The 16649-nt window shown below is 44.9% G+C and overlaps 1 protein-coding gene across 1 annotated transcript in view; it reads left to right on the top strand.

Annotated features, from left to right (window-relative positions):
- Positions 1–16649, top strand: part of LOC148368590 (von Willebrand factor D and EGF domain-containing protein) — an 84011-nt gene that overhangs the window by 7490 nt on the left and 59872 nt on the right. The window contains exons 4-8 of the mRNA XM_088329711.1: positions 1765–1827; positions 3648–3880; positions 10999–11088; positions 11163–11295; positions 16177–16388. Coding sequence (XP_088185837.1) covers positions 1765–1827; positions 3648–3880; positions 10999–11088; positions 11163–11295; positions 16177–16388 — 731 coding nt within the window. The remainder of the gene's footprint in view (positions 1–1764; positions 1828–3647; positions 3881–10998; positions 11089–11162; positions 11296–16176; positions 16389–16649) is intronic.

Genomic DNA, 16649 nt, shown 5'->3' with positions numbered 1-16649 from the left:
TCCACTTTTTCTTTTTTCCTTTCAGTTTTCATCCACTTTTCCTCCAATGTTCCTCCACTTTTTCTCCACATTTTCTCCTTTCCCCGCCTACTTTTTCCTCCACTTTTTCTTCCACGTCTCCTGTTTCTCCACTTTTTGTCCACTTTTTTGTCCAGTTTTTTTTACGGTTTTTCCCTTCAGTTTTTTAACGACATTATCTCCAATTTTTCTCTACTTTTCCTCCACTCTTACTTCCACGTCCTTCTCCACGCCTTTCTCTAAGTCTTCCTCCACGTCTCCAATGGTTCTCCACTTTTTGTCCACATTTTCTCCCTTTAATCCACTCATTCTTCCCCTTTACTTCTACGTTTTCCTCCTCGTCTTGCTCCACGTCTCCTATGTTTCTCCACTTTGTGTCCACTTTTTTGTCCAGTTTTTCTTGCAGTTTTTCCCTTCATTTTTTTATCAACTTTATCTCCAATTTTTCTCTACTTTTCCTCCACTCTTACTTCCACGTCCATCTCCACGCCTTTCTCTAAGTCTTCCTTCACGTCTCCAATGTTTCTCCATTTTTTGTCCACATTTTCTCCTTTTAATCCTCCACTCTTTCTTCCCCTTTACTTCTACGTTTTCCTCCACGTCTTCCTCCACGTCTCCTATGTTTCTCCACTTTTTGTCCACTTTTTGTCCAGTTTTTCTTCCAGTTTTTCCCTTCAGTTTTTTTATCGACTTTATCTACAATTTTTCTCTACTTTTCCTCCACTTTTACTTCCACATCCTTCTCCACGCCTCTCTCCAAGTCTTCCTTCACGTCTCCAATGTTTCTCCACTTTTTGTCCACATTTTCTCCCTTTGATCCTCCACTCTTTCTTCCCCTTTACTTCTACGTTTTCCTCCACGTCTTCCCCCACGTCTTCCTCCACGTCTTCCTCCACGTCTCCTTTGTTTCTCCACTTTTTGTCCACTTTTTTGTCCAGTTATTCTTCCAGTTTTTCCCTTCAGTTTTTTTATCGACTTTTTCTCCAATTTTTCTCTACTTTTCCTCCACTTTTACTTCCACATCCTTCTCCACGCCTCTCTCCAAGTCTTCCTTCACGTCTCCAATGTTTCTCCACTTTTTGTCCACATTTTCTCCCTTTGATCCTCCACTCTTTCTTCCCCTTTACTTCTACGTTTTCCTCCACGTCTTCCCCCACGTCTTCCTCCACGTCTTCCTCCACGTCTCCTTTGTTTCTCCACTTTTTGTCCACTTTTTTGTCCAGTTATTCTTCCAGTTTTTCCCTTCAGTTTTTTTATCGACTTTTTCTCCAATTTTTCTCTACTTTTCCTCCACTCTTACTTCCACGTCCTTCTCCACGCCTTTCTCTAAGTCTTCCTCCATGTCTCGAATGTTTCTCCACCTTTTGGCCACATTTTCTCCCTTTGATCCTCCACTCTTTCTTCCCCTTTACTTCTACGTTTTCCTCCACGTCTTCCTCCACGTCTCGAATGTTTCTCCACTTTTTGTCCACTTTTTGTCCAGTTTTTCTTGCAGTTTTTCCCTTCAGTTTTTTATCGACTATCTCCAATTTTTCTCTACTTTTCCTCCACTTTTACTTCCACGTCTTTCTCCACGCCTTTCTCTAAGTCTTCCTCCATGTCTCTAACGTTTCTCCACTTTTTGTCCACTTTTTCTTTTTTCCTTTCAGTTTTCCTCCTCTATTTCTTCCACTTTTTCATCCACGCTCTCCGCACATTTTGTCCAAATCCCCTTCACTAATTCTCCACTTTTTGTGTCTGTTGCAGTTCCCCTATCGACGCCCAGGTTGTGCCCACCGGGTGAGGTGGAGAGCAACGGTTGGTGCAGAGGTGAGCCCACTTGAGAACAGGGGAGAGAGGGACTGAGAGAGAGAGAGGGAAACTGAGAGAGAGAGGGAGAGAGAGGAAGAGAGAGAGACTGGGTGTGAGATATGTTTATCCTCCTACGGCACAGGTGTCAAACAGGCGGCCCGCGGGCCAAATCAGGCCCGCTAAGGGATTGAATCCGGCCCGCGAGACAACACTCAGAGAAGCGCAAGAGAAAAACGAGTCAAAGCCAGGTGCCTCTGACAAAGACACTGTACTTGTATTTCTCTCTCTCTCTCTCTCTCTCTCTCTGTCTCTCTCTCTCTCTCTCTCTCTCTCTCTCTCTTTCTTTCTTTCTTTCTTTTTTTCTTTCTTTCTTTCTTTCTTTTCCACCCGTTTTCTCCTACTCTGTCTCTGTCTCTTTCTTTCTTTCTTTCTTTGTTTCTCTCTTTCTTTTCCACCCGTTTTCTCCTACTCTGTCTCTGTCTCTTTCTTTCTTTCTTTCTTTTCCACCCGTTTTCTCCTACTCTGTCTCTTTCTCTCTCTCTCTCTTTCTTTCTTTCTTTTCCACCCGTTTTCTCCTACTCTGTCTCTTTCTCTCTCTCTCTCTTTCTTTCTTTCTTTTCCACCCGTTTTCTCCTACTCTGTCTCTGTCTCTTTCTCTCTTTCTTTCTTTCTTTTCCACCCGCTTTCTCCTACTCTGTCTCTGTCTCTTTTTCTCTCTCTCTTTCTCTCTTTCTTTCTTTCTTTTCCACCCGTTTTCTCCTACTCTGTCTCTGTCTCTTTTTCTCTCTCTCTTTCTCTCTTTCTTTCTTTCTTTTCCACCCGTTTTCTCCTACTCTTTCTCTGTCTCTTTCTTTCTTTCTTTCTTTCTTTTCCACCCGTTTTCTCCTACTCTGTCTCTTTCTCTCTCTCTTTCTTTCTTTCTTTTCCACCCGTTTTCTCCTACTCTGTCTCTTTCTCTCTCTCTCTCTTTCTTTCTTTCTTTTCCACTCATTTTCTCCTACTCAGTCTCTGTCTCTTTCTCTCTTTCTTTCTTTCTTTTCCACCCGTTTTCTCCTACTCTGTCTCTGTCTCTTTCTCTCTTTCTTTCTTTCTTTTCCACCCGTTTTCTCCTACTCTGTCTCTGTCTTTTTCCCTCTGTGTCTCTTTCTCTTCCTTTGTTTGCCTTGTCTCTTTCTCTTCCTTTGTTTGCCTTGTCTCTTTCTCTCTCTGTGTCTTTTAACCTCTTTTGCTCTAACTTCCTAGTTTCCTTTTCTCTCTTTTCTCTTTCTCTCTTCCTACCCTTTGCGCTTTCTTTTCTCTTTTCTCTCCTTCTGTCTTTCTATTTCTCTTTGGATTTCTTTCTTCCTCTTCCTTTCTTTTCCCCCTCTCTCACGGGTTTTCATCTTTTGTTTCTCACGCTCTCTCCCTTTCTCTCTTTTTCTTTTTTTATCCCGGCCTCTCTCCATTTCCCTCCCTCTTTCTCTTATTTCTTTATCTCTCTTTTTCTTTCTCTTGAATCTACTAGTCCGGCCCCCGACAGAATGTTTGTTCTATCGTGTGGCCCCCGAGTTCAAATGAGTTTGACACCCCTGTCCTACAGAAACCATTACATTTCCTCAAACTTTTTTGAAAAAAAAGCCACTAGGGGGTGCCAAAGAGCCGCATACCCCTCCAAAACTGCTTGTTCTGGAACACTAAAGTAAACAATAAAACCTTAAAAAGAGTCATTAACACATCCCAGAAAATCATGGGCTTTTAAAGTGCTTGATAAGTACTTGAATTTTGCCCATACAGAAGGTATACGAATCCTGTTTTGAGCAATAACCGCTCTCACTCTGAGACGTTCTCCTTGCGGACAGCCTCGACGCCGTCCTTGCCGTCTCGACCAATCGTCAGCCCGGAGATAATCGGCGACGGCGTCCGTTTGAGATGCTCCTTCGTGCCGCCGCCGTTCCATTCGGCGTTGGGTTTCCACGTGGTTTGGGCGAGACACGTCGGAAACAGCATGAAGGCCGAGATCCGCCGGGAGTCCACCCGGAAGGCCTTTTCATTGGTCGAAATGGACGGCGTCCACTTCAGACTGGGAGAGACGGTAACGCGAAACAGATTGTCACGTTTAAAACTTTCGTAGACGTTCAAAATAAGGAGAGAAGACATCAACGGATTTTGTACTTGCGAGGAGGACGGTGAGAGAAGCCTTTAGATAAGGACTATCTGTCCCTGTTCCTAAGCCATCTATTTTTCTTAAAACTTCAAGGTTAGAAAAAAACAGATGAGCCTTAAAGGGTGTGGATATCAAAGAACAGCAGTTATGTAAAGTCAAGTCATGTTTATTTATTTATCCCTGAATCACAGGAAGTCTCAAAGGGCTGTACAGACTACAGACTATTATTACGCCATCCCCTGATCTAAAACCTACATGAGGGCAAGGAAAACCTCAAAAACCTCAAGTCATGTTTACTTGTGACTCCCTTGATCACCAAGAGTCTCAAAGGGCTGCACAGACCACAGACTATTGCACACTACAGACTATTATGACACCATCCCCTGATCTAAAACCAACATGAGGGCAAGGAAAAACTCAAAACCTCAGTCAAGTCATGTTTATTTGTGACGCATTTAATCACAAAGAGTCTCAAAGGTCTGCACAGACCACATACTATTGCAAACTAAAGACTATTATGAAACCATCCCCTGATCTAAAACTGCATGAGGGCAAGGAAAAACTCAAAAACCTCAAGTCAAGTTATGTTTATTTGTGGCGCCCTTAATCACAAGGAGTCTCAAAGAGCTGCACAGACTATTATTACGCCATCCCCTGATCTAAAACCTACATGAGGGCAAGGAAAAACTTAAAAACCTAAAGTCAAGTCATGTTTATTTGTGACACCCTTAATCACAAGGAGTCTCAAAGAGCTGCACAGACTATTATGACGCCATCCCCTGATCTAAAACCTACATGAGGGCAAGGAAAACCTCAAAAACCTCAAGTCAAGTCCTGTTTACTTGTGACGCCCTTAATGACAAAGAGTCTCAAAGGGCTGCACAGACCACATACTATTGCAAACTAAAGACTATTATGAAACCATCCCCTGATCTAAAACCTTCATGAGGGCAAGGAAAAACTCAAAAAACTCGAGTCAAGTCATGTTTATTTGTGGCGCCCTTAATCACAAAGAGTCTCAAAGGTCTGCACAGACCACATACTTTTGCAAACTAAAGACTATTATGAAACCATCCCCTGATCTAAAACTGCATGAGGGCAAGGAAAAACTCAAAAACCTCAAGTCAAGTCATGTTTATTTGTGGCGCCCTTAATCACAAGGAGTCTCAAAGAGCTGCACAGACTATTATTACGCCATCCCCTGATCTAAAACCTACATGAGGGCAAGGAAAACCTCAAAAACCTCAAGTCATGTTTACTTGTGACGCCCTTAATGACAAAGAGTCTCAAAGGGCTGCACAGACCACATACTATTGCAAACTAAAGACTATTATGAAACCATCCCCTGATCTAAAACTGCATGAGGGCGAGGAAAAACTCAAAAACCTCAAGTCAAGTCATGTTTTTTTGTGGCGCCCTTAATCGCAAGGAGTCTCAAAGAGCTGCACAGACTATTATTACGCCATCCCCTGATCTAAAACCTACATGAGGGCAAGGAAAACCTCAAAAACCTCAACTCAAGTCCTGTTTACTTGTGACGCCCTTAATGACAAAGAGTCTCAAAGGGCTGCACAGACCACATACTATTGCAAACTAAAGACTATTATGAAACCATCCCCTGATCTAAAACTGCATGAGGGCAAGGGAAAACTCAAAAAACTCGAGTCAAGTTATGTTTATTTGTGGCGCCCTTAATCACAAGGAGTCTCAAAGAGCTGCACAGACTAGACTATTACGACACCATCCCCTGATCTAAAACCTACATTACTGTCTTTTGGCGATGTGTCATTCGCAAACGAAATGGCTCCAGGAGCTGGCTTCTCGAAGTGAACAAAAGGAGCTAGAACATATTATTAGGAATAGATCTCCTAGGTTACAAAAGCAGAATCACCCTAAAGGCTGTGGATATCAAGGAACAGCAACATGATTGGCTGATAGCAGTGTTCATTTGAGCTGTGAAAAGTGATCGGTTTTACTTGCTAGTATTCTTTTGTTTATTTTCTTTCGTCGAATCGTTCGCTTCAACACGTGTGTTTTCCTTGCCTTCGCGGTCTTCTGAAGAATTTCTCTGCCGTTTTTTCGTGCCGGAATTATTGTATAGTTTTCGAGAACAAATCACGGCATTGAGATGGACCAATAACTAGCATCTTTTCAGAGTAAAGGCGCAAAAAGATGAGTGACATCCATTCTTTGATCTCAGTGAGGCAGGCCTCCAAATTTCCACAGTGAGTGTCATCTGCGTAGCAATGAAAACAGATATGATACTAGCGAATAATATCACCTCATGGAAGCATGTCAATGCTGAAAAGAAGGGGGCCAAGTATTGAACCCTGCGGAACACCACAGGTAACACTAAAGGGCTCAGATGTCTTTTCACCATATTTAACACAGTCCGTCCTATCTGAGAGGTAGGATCTGAACCAAAAGAGGATGGTCTTCTTTGCTTTTGATAAAATGCATGTCTGCTATTAGTTTGGATAGACGTTGGACGTCGGAGATACAATACTGGGCCCCAAGGCTAGCCATGATGCTAAATTAAAACCCCAATAACATCATCCAGTGGACCGATAGTGGCCCCCGGGAGGATCGTTTAAGACACAGGTGTCAAACTGACGGCCCGTGGGCCAGATCAGGCCCGCTAAGGGATTGAATCCGGCCCGCGAGACAACACTCAGAGAAGCGCAAGAGAAAAACAAGCTGCAGGTTGAAATAGGTCAACTTGATGTTGCCAAAGCCAGGTGCCTCTCACAAAGACACTGTACTTTTATTTAACTCTCTCTCTCTCTCTCTCTGTCTCTCTCTGTCTCTATGTCTGTCTCTGTCTGTCTCTGTGTCTGTCTCTGTCTGTCTCTGACTGTCTGTCTCTCTGTCTGTCTCTGTCTGTCTTTCTGTCTGTCTCTCTCTCTCTCTCTGTCTGTCTGTCTCTTTCTCTCTGTCTGTCTGTCTCTCCCTGTCTGTCTCTCTCTCTCTGTCTGTCTGTCTCTCTCTCCCCTTTTTTCCCAGTCTGTCTCTTTCACTCTCCGTGTCTCTCTCTTTCTCTTCCATTGTTGCTCTTTGTCTCTTTCTCTCTCTGTGTCTTTTTAACTTCTTTTGCTCTAACTTCCTTTTTTCCTTTTCTCTCTTTTCTCTCTCTCTCTCTTCATACCCTTTGCGCTTTTTTTCTCTTTTCTCTCCTTCTGTCTTTCTATTTATCTTTGAATTTCTCTCTTCCTCCCCCTTTCTTTTCCCCCTCTCTCACGACTTTTTATCTTTTGTTTCTCACGCTCTCTCCCTCTCTCTCTTTTTCTTCCTTTGTCCCGCCTTCTCTCCTTTTCCCTCCCTCTTTCTCTTAGTACTTCATCTCTTTTTCTTTCTCTTAAATCTACTCGTCCGGACCCCGACAGAATGTTTGTTCTATCGTGTGGCCCCCGAGTTAAAATGAGTTTGACACCCCTGGTTTAAGACCACTGCGCTAAACATGCAACTATTCTGAGGCGGCCTGGTGCGAGCTTCTCATCTTCTGCTCTGAGTAACAAGCGCTGACAAGTTTTTTTTGCACGCGGCAGGAGGCCCCCCGAAAAAAAAAAGGAAAGCTTAGAGGATTACGCGGACTGTTGATAATAAGACGCTAATGTGTTTATGGCTTCATTTCCTGGAGCAATTACTGCTGGCGGGGAAATATGAAGAAGCCAGGCTAAAATGAGGTCATAAAACAGCTGCGGAGCGGCAACTCGCCATATTCCGACTTGGGATTAGACGCTAACATGCTCCGATGGGCCCCACGTAAATTGATTTTAGGGAACAGAACTGGGCCCAAGGTCAGTTTCAAGAACTGGTCCTGTTTTGATGGATCGCAAACATCTTGTCCGGTCCAAGAACATAAGAAAAACACGTGAGACATCTGTAAAAAGAATCCATTTCGAAATTATAGATCGATCTTACAGTCATCAACGCGGCCCAGAAAATCATGGGCGGCTCTCTGCGCCACAGCCGATTTAGAATGACACAAAAACGAAACGCAATTCCGAGATTATAGTTGAACCTAATGATAAATTTACCTGAAGAGCCATATTAAACCACCCCAAAACTTTGAAGATGCAGATAATTAAAAGCTTTATATAAGCCTTATAAGGAGGACAACACATATTGCGTGTGTGTATATCTGGGGCCCATTCCAGATATCTTCGGGCAGTGGGCAGGGGACACCCTGAACTGGTTGTCAGCCAATCGCAGGGCACACAGAGACAGACAACTCGCTCGCTCATTCACACCTAGGGACAATTTGGACCGGCCAAATCACCTGAAATGCATGTTTTTGGAATGTGGGAGGAAGTGCCCGGAGGAAACCCACGCAAGCACGGGGAGAACATGCAAACTCCACACAGGAGGTTCGATCTCAGACAACTCACTCGCTCATTGACACCTAGGGACAATTTGGACCGGCCAAATCACCTGAAATGCATGTCTTTGGAATGTGGGAGGAAACCGGAGTGCCCGGAGGAAACCCACGCAAGCACGGGGAGAACATGCAAACTCCACACAGGAGGTTCGATCTCAGACAACTCACTCGCTCATTGACACCTAGGGACAATTTGGACCGGCCAAATCACCTGAAATGCATGTTTTTGGAATGTGGGAGGAAACCGGAGTGCCCGGAGGAAACCCACGCAAGCACGGGGAGAACATACAAACTCCGCACAGGAAGTCTGTAGCTGGATTTGAACCCATGACCTCAGAACTGTGCCGCACACTCGCTAACCACAGCGCTGCCGTGCTCTGAGATGTAAACAATGTTCACTAAATTGTTAGCAGTGATAATAAGATCAACTAGACAATTCCCGCGGCAATTCTAAGAGTTGTGATTGATCTGGAAGATGATCCCGGTATGTATATATAGCCCCGGTTGTTAGCATTAGGAGTTAGCATATAGTTTTTAGCTCAGAGAGATGTTTCTGTCATTTTTTACTTGGTTCTGTGGGGGGACTCCGCCCCCCCCTCTCCCCCAACCCCGGTACTGGCAAGTTCATTTGAGATGGGCCCAGAACCGTTACCAACAATGCCTTGTGGAGGTCTAAAAAAACACATTCATGGTAAAACCATAGTAATAACACTGTTATTACACATTAAAAACTTTTAAAATATACATGTTTAAATAGAATGGGCCGTTCGATTTGAATTGGCCCATCCGGAATGCATTGAGCCCATTCAATTTGCTGAGTCGTTAGCATGTTAGCATTAGAATGATCTTTCAGCATGAAGAAGTTAGCATTTAGCCGTTAGCATCACTTTTTAGCATGTATCCGTTAGCATAACTCATTAACATGAGGCCATTAGCATAATTTATAAATATGAAGTCGTTAAAATATAGCCATTACCAAAACTTTTAAGCATGAAGAAGTTAGCATTAAGCCATTAGCTGTACTTTTTAGCATGTATCCATTAGCATAACTCATCAACATGAGGCCATTAGCATAAATTGTAAATATGAATTCGTCAAATTATAGCCATTACCAAAAATGTTTAGCATGAAAACGTTAGCATTTAGCCCTTAGCATCACTTTTTAGCATGCAACTGTTAGGGGCAGAGTCCCCCCACACAACCAAGTAAAAAAATGACAGAAACATCTCTCTGGGTTAAAAATTTTATGCTAACTCCTAATGCTAACAACCGGGGCTATATATACATACCGGGATCATCTCACAACTCTTAGAATTGCCGCGGGAATTGTCTAGTGTTTACTTAAAATCCCGCTGAATAAAACTTTAACTCGCTTCTCCTTCAAGGTTTTTTAGAGTACCATGACGAATTATACATCAAAAACTCCAGCTCGACCGGGAGTAACATTTTATTTTCTGGGTTACCCATATCCGTCACCACGACGACATAACTGGCGATTTAAAAACCCAGAATTTCCCATTTAATTTGAATGGGACCATCTCAAATCATCTTTCCAATACCAGGGGGATGTGGGGGGGAAGACCTAACTGTAGGCCTAATCCCATTACTTCCCCTTGATTTTGCTCCTTACTCCTGCAAATCTAGATCATGAGGAGACAGAGACTGTCCCATTCCTTTGTTAAGCGTAGGGGAAGGGGGAAGGGACATTGCACTCTTTTATGACACGTTTTTCCTCGAACGCCACGTCTGATCTCGTAAATCAGGGGAGTCAAAGTCATTTGAACTCGGGGGCCACACGATAAAACAAACAGTCTCTCGGGGGCCGGACTAGTAGATTCAAGAGAAAGAAAAAGAGAGATAAAGAAATAAGAGAAAGAGGGAGGAAAAAGAGAGAGGGCGGTACAAAGAAACAAAAAGAGAGAGAGGGAGAGAGCGTGAGAAACAGAAGATAAAAAGTCGTGAGAGAGGGGGAAAAGAAAGGGAGAGGAGTAAAGAAATCCAAAGAGAAATAGGAAGACAGAAGGAGAGAAAAGAGAAAGGAAAGCCCGAAGGGTGGGAAGAGAGAAAGAGAAAAGAGAGAAAAGGAAAAAAGGAAGTTAGAGGAAAAGAAGTTAAAGAGACAAAGAGCAACAAATGAAGAGAAAAAGAGAGACACGGAGAGTGAAAGAGACAGAGACAGAGTGGGAGAAAAGGGGTGGAAAAGAAAGAGAGAGAGGGAGAGAGAGAGAGAGAGAGAGAGAGTGACATAGAGAGTGAAAGAGACAGAGACAGAGAGTGGGAAAAAAAGGGGTGGAAAAGAAAGAGAGAGAGAGAGAGAGAGAGAGAGAGAATGACAAAGAGTGAAAGAGACAGAGAGTGGAATAAAAAGGGTGGAAAAGAGAGAGAGAGAGTGTGAGAGAGAGAAATAAATACAAGTACAGTGTCTTTGTTCGAGGCACCTGGCTTTGGCAACATCAAGTGGACATATTTCAACCTGTAGCTTGTTTTTCTCTTGCGCTTCTCTGAGTGTTGTCTGGCGGGCCGGATTCAATCCCTTAGCGGGCCTGATTTGGCCCGCGGGCCGCCTCTTTGACACCTGTGTCGTAAATGATATTCACTACGTTGTTATCAATAATAATAAAGACTCTATTCATTCTTAAATCAAAGATTGTTGATGTATGTCTTGCAGTACTTGTGCAGCGTGTCCACATTCTCACTCAACATCAGCAACAGTCGCTCGTCCCCCAGGGAGAGCGAAGCCTTTTTCGCCGGCTTGAAGGTGAACAGACCCTCTTGTTGGAAACTACGGCGAAAGAAAAAAAACATAAACCTGAGTCTGTTCCTTGTTTCTAGTTCTCTGTGGAGTCGTTAAAGCTAGCGGAGAATGGCGAGGAGCATGAGGTCACCCTCCACAGCACTGTTCCTCTCCCTTGCCATGACCTCAACCGGTGTGGGGTCCCTTTGGTGCTAGGGGTCCACGACCAAGGTCAGATTAACCTTCATCCACCGTGAAGAATTCTGGGAAATCCCTTCGTGAAACTTAAGCTCGTAGAACTTCTCATCTCATCTCATTAGCCATACCGCTTATCCTCATTAGGGTCGCGGGGGGGCTGGAGCCCATCCCAGCCATCTTCGGGCAGTGGGCAGGGGACACCCTGAACTGGTTGCCAGCCAATCGCAGGGCACACGGGGACAGACAACTCATTCGCTCATTCACACCCAGGGACAATTTAGACCGGCCAATTCACCTGAAATGCATGTTTTTGGAACGTGGGAGGAAACCGGAGTTCCCGGAGGAAACCCACGCAAGCACGGGGAGAACATGCAAACTCCACACAGGAGGTTCGATCTCAGACAACTCACTCGTTCATTGACACCTAGGGACAATTTGGACCGGCCAATTCACCTGAAATGCATGTTTTTGGAACGTGGGAGGAAACCGGAGTGCCCGGAGGAAACCCACGCAAGCACGGGGAGAACATACAAACTCCGCACAGGAAGTCTGGAGCTGGATTTGAACCCACGACAGGTTCCCATGACATGAACTGTGCCGCACAAGCGCTAACCACTGCGCCGCCGTGCTGCCGCTCGTAGAACTTATTGGATATTATTTTCCGAGAATGCTGGAAGAGATATAATCAATGTTGCCTGTAGTTTTCCTTAAGGATCTGAGCGTTCACACTAAGTCGGTGAGCAACGCTTGAAACGACGGTGAGCAACGGCAATCCCAAGTGTGGCAACTGAGTCAGTACTTAATCACATTTTTGAGTGGAAGTACAATGTTGGCAACAAGATTCACTTGATATCATTGGAAATGATTGGAATGCAACACAAACTTTTTCTTCTTTTTTCTGTGTTTTTTTTCTACTTTTTAAAAAAAATTCCTTTAAAAAAAGTCTCATTGTGTTTATTTTTTTCTGAGCTGTTACTTTTTTTCTTTTTGTTCTCCATTTACTTTTTTCCTACATTTCTTTTTCTTTTTTTCTGGCTTTTTTCTCAATTTTTCCTTCTTTTTTCTCTTCCTTTGGTTTTTTTTCTCAGATTTTCACTCCTTTTTCATTTTGGTATTTTTTTTCTTTTTTCTTTTATTCCCCCCTTCCTTTAAGTCATTTTGTGCATCGTTTTACATCATATTTGGTCATGTTGGGATGAAAGAAGCAAAAACAACCTGAAGAGCCGTTTAGGACCCAAAAGAGCCGGTTCCTTTTAGTGAGCCGAGCCGAAGAAGCCGGTTCTCTACTAACTTTACTCAACTTCGTTCTTCTTCGACTCGACTTCAAAATACGGCATTTAGGACACAGCGTCAGGGGAACCCGTGTATTTTTACCTTCATGCACTGTAACTTTGACTTGAGTCGCTTCTTAATTAGTAATTTTGATCCCTGGTTTTTGTGCGCTGGCTAGATTTTCTTTTGCGCTGAGAATGTGCGAGCAGCTTAGAGGGAACACTGGATATAATTAACCCATACTTTAGAGTGTAACTAGTTTTCACGTTAGTCTTCCATTTTAAATTGAAATTTTCTTTGGATGCAGTATGTTTTTGGTTTGGATCTCACACCGGACAATTGTTATTTTGGTTTGTTATTATTTTAGTTTTACCTCCACTTTTTGCCGTTTTTACATGATTTGATTTGTTTTATCATATTGTGTTCACTCCATTATCCCTCTGACATTACCACCCTCAAGTGCCGGATGCCAGACAGCCCTAGAAAAACCATCCCAATTATAAGCAGGGTTGGGTAGGGTTACTTTAACTGGATTACTTTCAATTACTTTTGGATTACTCCAATACCAAATATGCCAATAAAAGACAAAATAAACTAAATATAGGGTAAGGTAGGAAGGGGGAACAGAGACTGTGGCAGAAGACAGTCCTGCCGGAACTGGGAATGGGGGTGCTTGAGGGAATTTCACTGCCAAAACACGGAACTGAAACAGCCGATGGTTCATTGCTGTCAAATCAAAACCTAAAACGGAAGCGGCTGAGGGTCCACCGGTGCCAAAACAAAACCTGGGACAGAAGCAGCAGACGGTCCTTCAGTGCCAAAACTGGTGACAGAAGCGGCCCAGGGTCCTTCAATGCCAAAACCGGGGACAAAACTAGCTGAGGGTCCTTCAATGCCAAAACCGGGGACAGAAGTGGCAGACTGACTTTTCCCACTAAAAATCGGGGCGGGGGCAATCGATGGTCTTTTGTGCGGAGAGCTAGGACACAAGCGGCTGAGTTCCTTTGCTCCTGAAACCTGGGATCGAAGTGGCCGAGGATGCTTCGGTGCCAAAACCAGGGACAGAAGCGGCCAAGGGTTGAATGCCGCCTAAATTAAACCTTAGACAGAAGCGGCCCAGTGTCCTTTGTTGATTAAACCGGGTACAGAAGTGTCTGAGAGTCCTTTCCCCCAAACACTAGGTAAAGAAACAGCCGAGGTCGTTTACTACAAAAACCTAAGACAGATGCGGCCGAGGGTCTTTTGCCATTTAAAAAAAAAACAGAGACAGAAGCAGCAGAGGGTCCTTCAGTGCCAAAACTGGTGACAGAAGCGGCCCAGGGTCCTTCAATGCCAAAACCGGGGACAAAACTAGCTGAGGGTCCTTCAGTGCCAAAACCGGGGACAGAAGTAGCAGACGGTCTTTTGCCACTAAAAATCGGGGCGGGGCAATCGATGGTCTTTTGTGCGGAGAGCTGGGACACAAGCGGCTGAGTTCCTTTGCTCCTGAAACCTGGGATCGAAGTGGCCGAGGATGCTTCGGTGCCAAAACCAGGGACAGAAGCGGCCAAGGGTTGAATGCCGCCTAAATTAAACCTTAGACAGAAGCGGCCCAGTGTCCTTTGATGATTAAACCGGGGACAGAAGTGTCTGAGAGTCCTTTCCCCCAAACACTAGGTAAAGAAACAGCCGAGGTCGTTTACTACAAAAACCTAAGATAGATGCGGCCGAGGGTCTTTTGCCATTTAAAAAAAACTGAGACAGAAGCAGCAGAGGGTCCTTCAGTGCCAAAACTGGTGACAGAAGCGGCCCAGGGTCCTTCAATGCCAAAACCGGGGACAGAAGTGGCAGACGGTCTTTTGCCACTAAAAATCAGGGCGGGGCAATCGATGGTCTTTTGTGCGGAGAGCTGGGACACAAGCAGCTGAGTTCCTTTGCTCCTGAAACCTGGGATCGAAGTGGCCGAGGATACTTCGGTGCCAAAACCAGGGACAGAAGCGGCCAAGGGTTGAATGCCGCTTAAATTAAAACCTTAGACAGAAGCGGCCCAGAGTCCTTTGATGATTAAACCGGGGACAGACGTGTCCGAGAGTCCCCCAGACACTGGGTAAAGAAACAGCCGAGGTCGTTTACTACAAAAACCTAAGACAGATGCGGCCGAGGGTCTTTTGCCATTTAAAAAAAAAACAGAGACAGAAGCAGCAGAGGGTCCTTCAGTGCCAAAACTGGTGACAGAAGCGGCCCAGGGTCCTTCAATGCCAAAACCGGGGACAAAACTAGCTGAGGGTCCTTCAGTGCCAAAACCGGGGACAGAAGTAGCAGACGGTCTTTTGCCACTAAAAATCGGGGCGGGGCAATCGATGGTCTTTTGTGCGGAGAGCTGGGACACAAGCGGCTGAGTTCCTTTGCTCCTGAAACCTGGGATCGAAGTGGCCGAGGATGCTTCGGTGCCAAAACCAGGGACAGAAGCGGCCAAGGGTTGAATGCCGCCTAAATTAAACCTTAGACAGAAGCGGCCCAGTGTCCTTTGATGATTAAACCGGGGACAGAAGTGTCTGAGAGTCCTTTCCCCCAAACACTAGGTAAAGAAACAGCCGAGGTCGTTTACTACAAAAACCTAAGATAGATGCGGCCGAGGGTCTTTTGCCATTTAAAAAAAAACTGAGACAGAAGCAGCAGAGGGTCCTTCAGTGCCAAAACTGGTGACAGAAGCGGCCCAGGGTCCTTCAATGCCAAAACCGGGGACAGAAGTGGCAGACGGTCTTTTGCCACTAAAAATCAGGGCGGGGCAATCGATGGTCTTTTGTGCGGAGAGCTGGGACACAAGCAGCTGAGTTCCTTTGCTCCTGAAACCTGGGATCGAAGTGGCCGAGGATACTTCGGTGCCAAAACCAGGGACAGAAGCGGCCAAGGGTTGAATGCCGCTTAAATTAAAACCTTAGACAGAAGCGGCCCAGAGTCCTTTGATGATTAAACCGGGGACAGACGTGTCCGAGAGTCCCCCAGACACTGGGTAAAGAAACAGCCGAGCTCTTTTACTACAAAAACCTAAGACAGATGCAGCCGAGGGTCTTTTGCCATTTAAAAAAACAGAGACAGAAGCAGCAGAGGGTCCTTCAGTGCCAAAACTGGTGACAGTAATTGCTGAGGGTCCTTCACCACAGACACCAGGCACAAAAGCAGCCAAGGGTACTTTGCTGCTAAACCTGGGACAGAAGCGGCCCAGGGTCCTTCACTGCCAAAATTGGGGACAGAACTAGCTGAGGGTCCTTTAGTGCCAAAACCCAGGACAGAAGTGGCAGTGTCTTTCCCTGCCAATATTGGGGACAGAGGTGGCCCAGGGTCTGCATAAAACGCAAGTACAACATAACACACAAAAAAGTGGTCCCAAAACCATTTAAGGTTCTGAACCAGTAACAATTCTGATGTGAGAAAAGACCTAACAAGCTCTGCTGTTAGGTACAGTCATTATAAAGACCCGTAATAATAATTAAGTTCAGGTCAAGACACTATTTAGTCGCAGGTGGGTGCTCTCCAGCCACTCCCCCCCTCTTTATGAGGGAAATGGTGTACCAGATCTTAACAAGAAGAGTCACTTTCTCTCTGCATTCCTACAAAATGTCTCTGATGTAACAGGATTTATTATATCCCTGACCTTCACAGACGACCTTGAAGTCTCCAACGTGGCCCTGTCGGCCTGCCGGCTGCAGTTACGCCCGACGGCCTGCAGGGGGGGAAGTTGCAGCCAAGCGTCCTTCTTGGTCAGCGCCGTCACCGATTTCGCACGGGACGGAAACCGGACAAGTTTTATCGCCCCTCTCCCTGAAAACGCCGCGTCGCTACTCTGGAGGAGCTACGTTCCTGCGTCGCTCAAGGCCAGTTACATTTCGGTTCTTTCAGGAAATCCAAAAGTTCTCGAGAAGGTATTTTCCAGATAGATGTGGGGCTTCTTCTGGATTCAATGGATTTCAATGGTCCCCGGCCTTTTCCGAACTCCGGACCGGTTTAATATCTGACAATGTTCTCACTGCCCGACCCAGTGAAGGATTTTATACGATTGAATACAAGTTACATTTATTGAATGCAATGAAGATTTTCACCGAGTAGGCTTAAGTTCAGTGACCAGTGAAAGTTTA

This window comes from Urocampus carinirostris, chromosome 3, assembly GCF_059441175.1.
Source record: "Urocampus carinirostris isolate Australia breed hairy pipefish chromosome 3, RoL_Ucar_1.0, whole genome shotgun sequence".
NCBI classification, from domain to species: domain Eukaryota; kingdom Metazoa; phylum Chordata; class Actinopteri; order Syngnathiformes; family Syngnathidae; genus Urocampus; species Urocampus carinirostris.
Note: the sequence above shows the minus strand (reverse complement) of the source record. Positions and strands in the feature narration are given on the sequence as shown.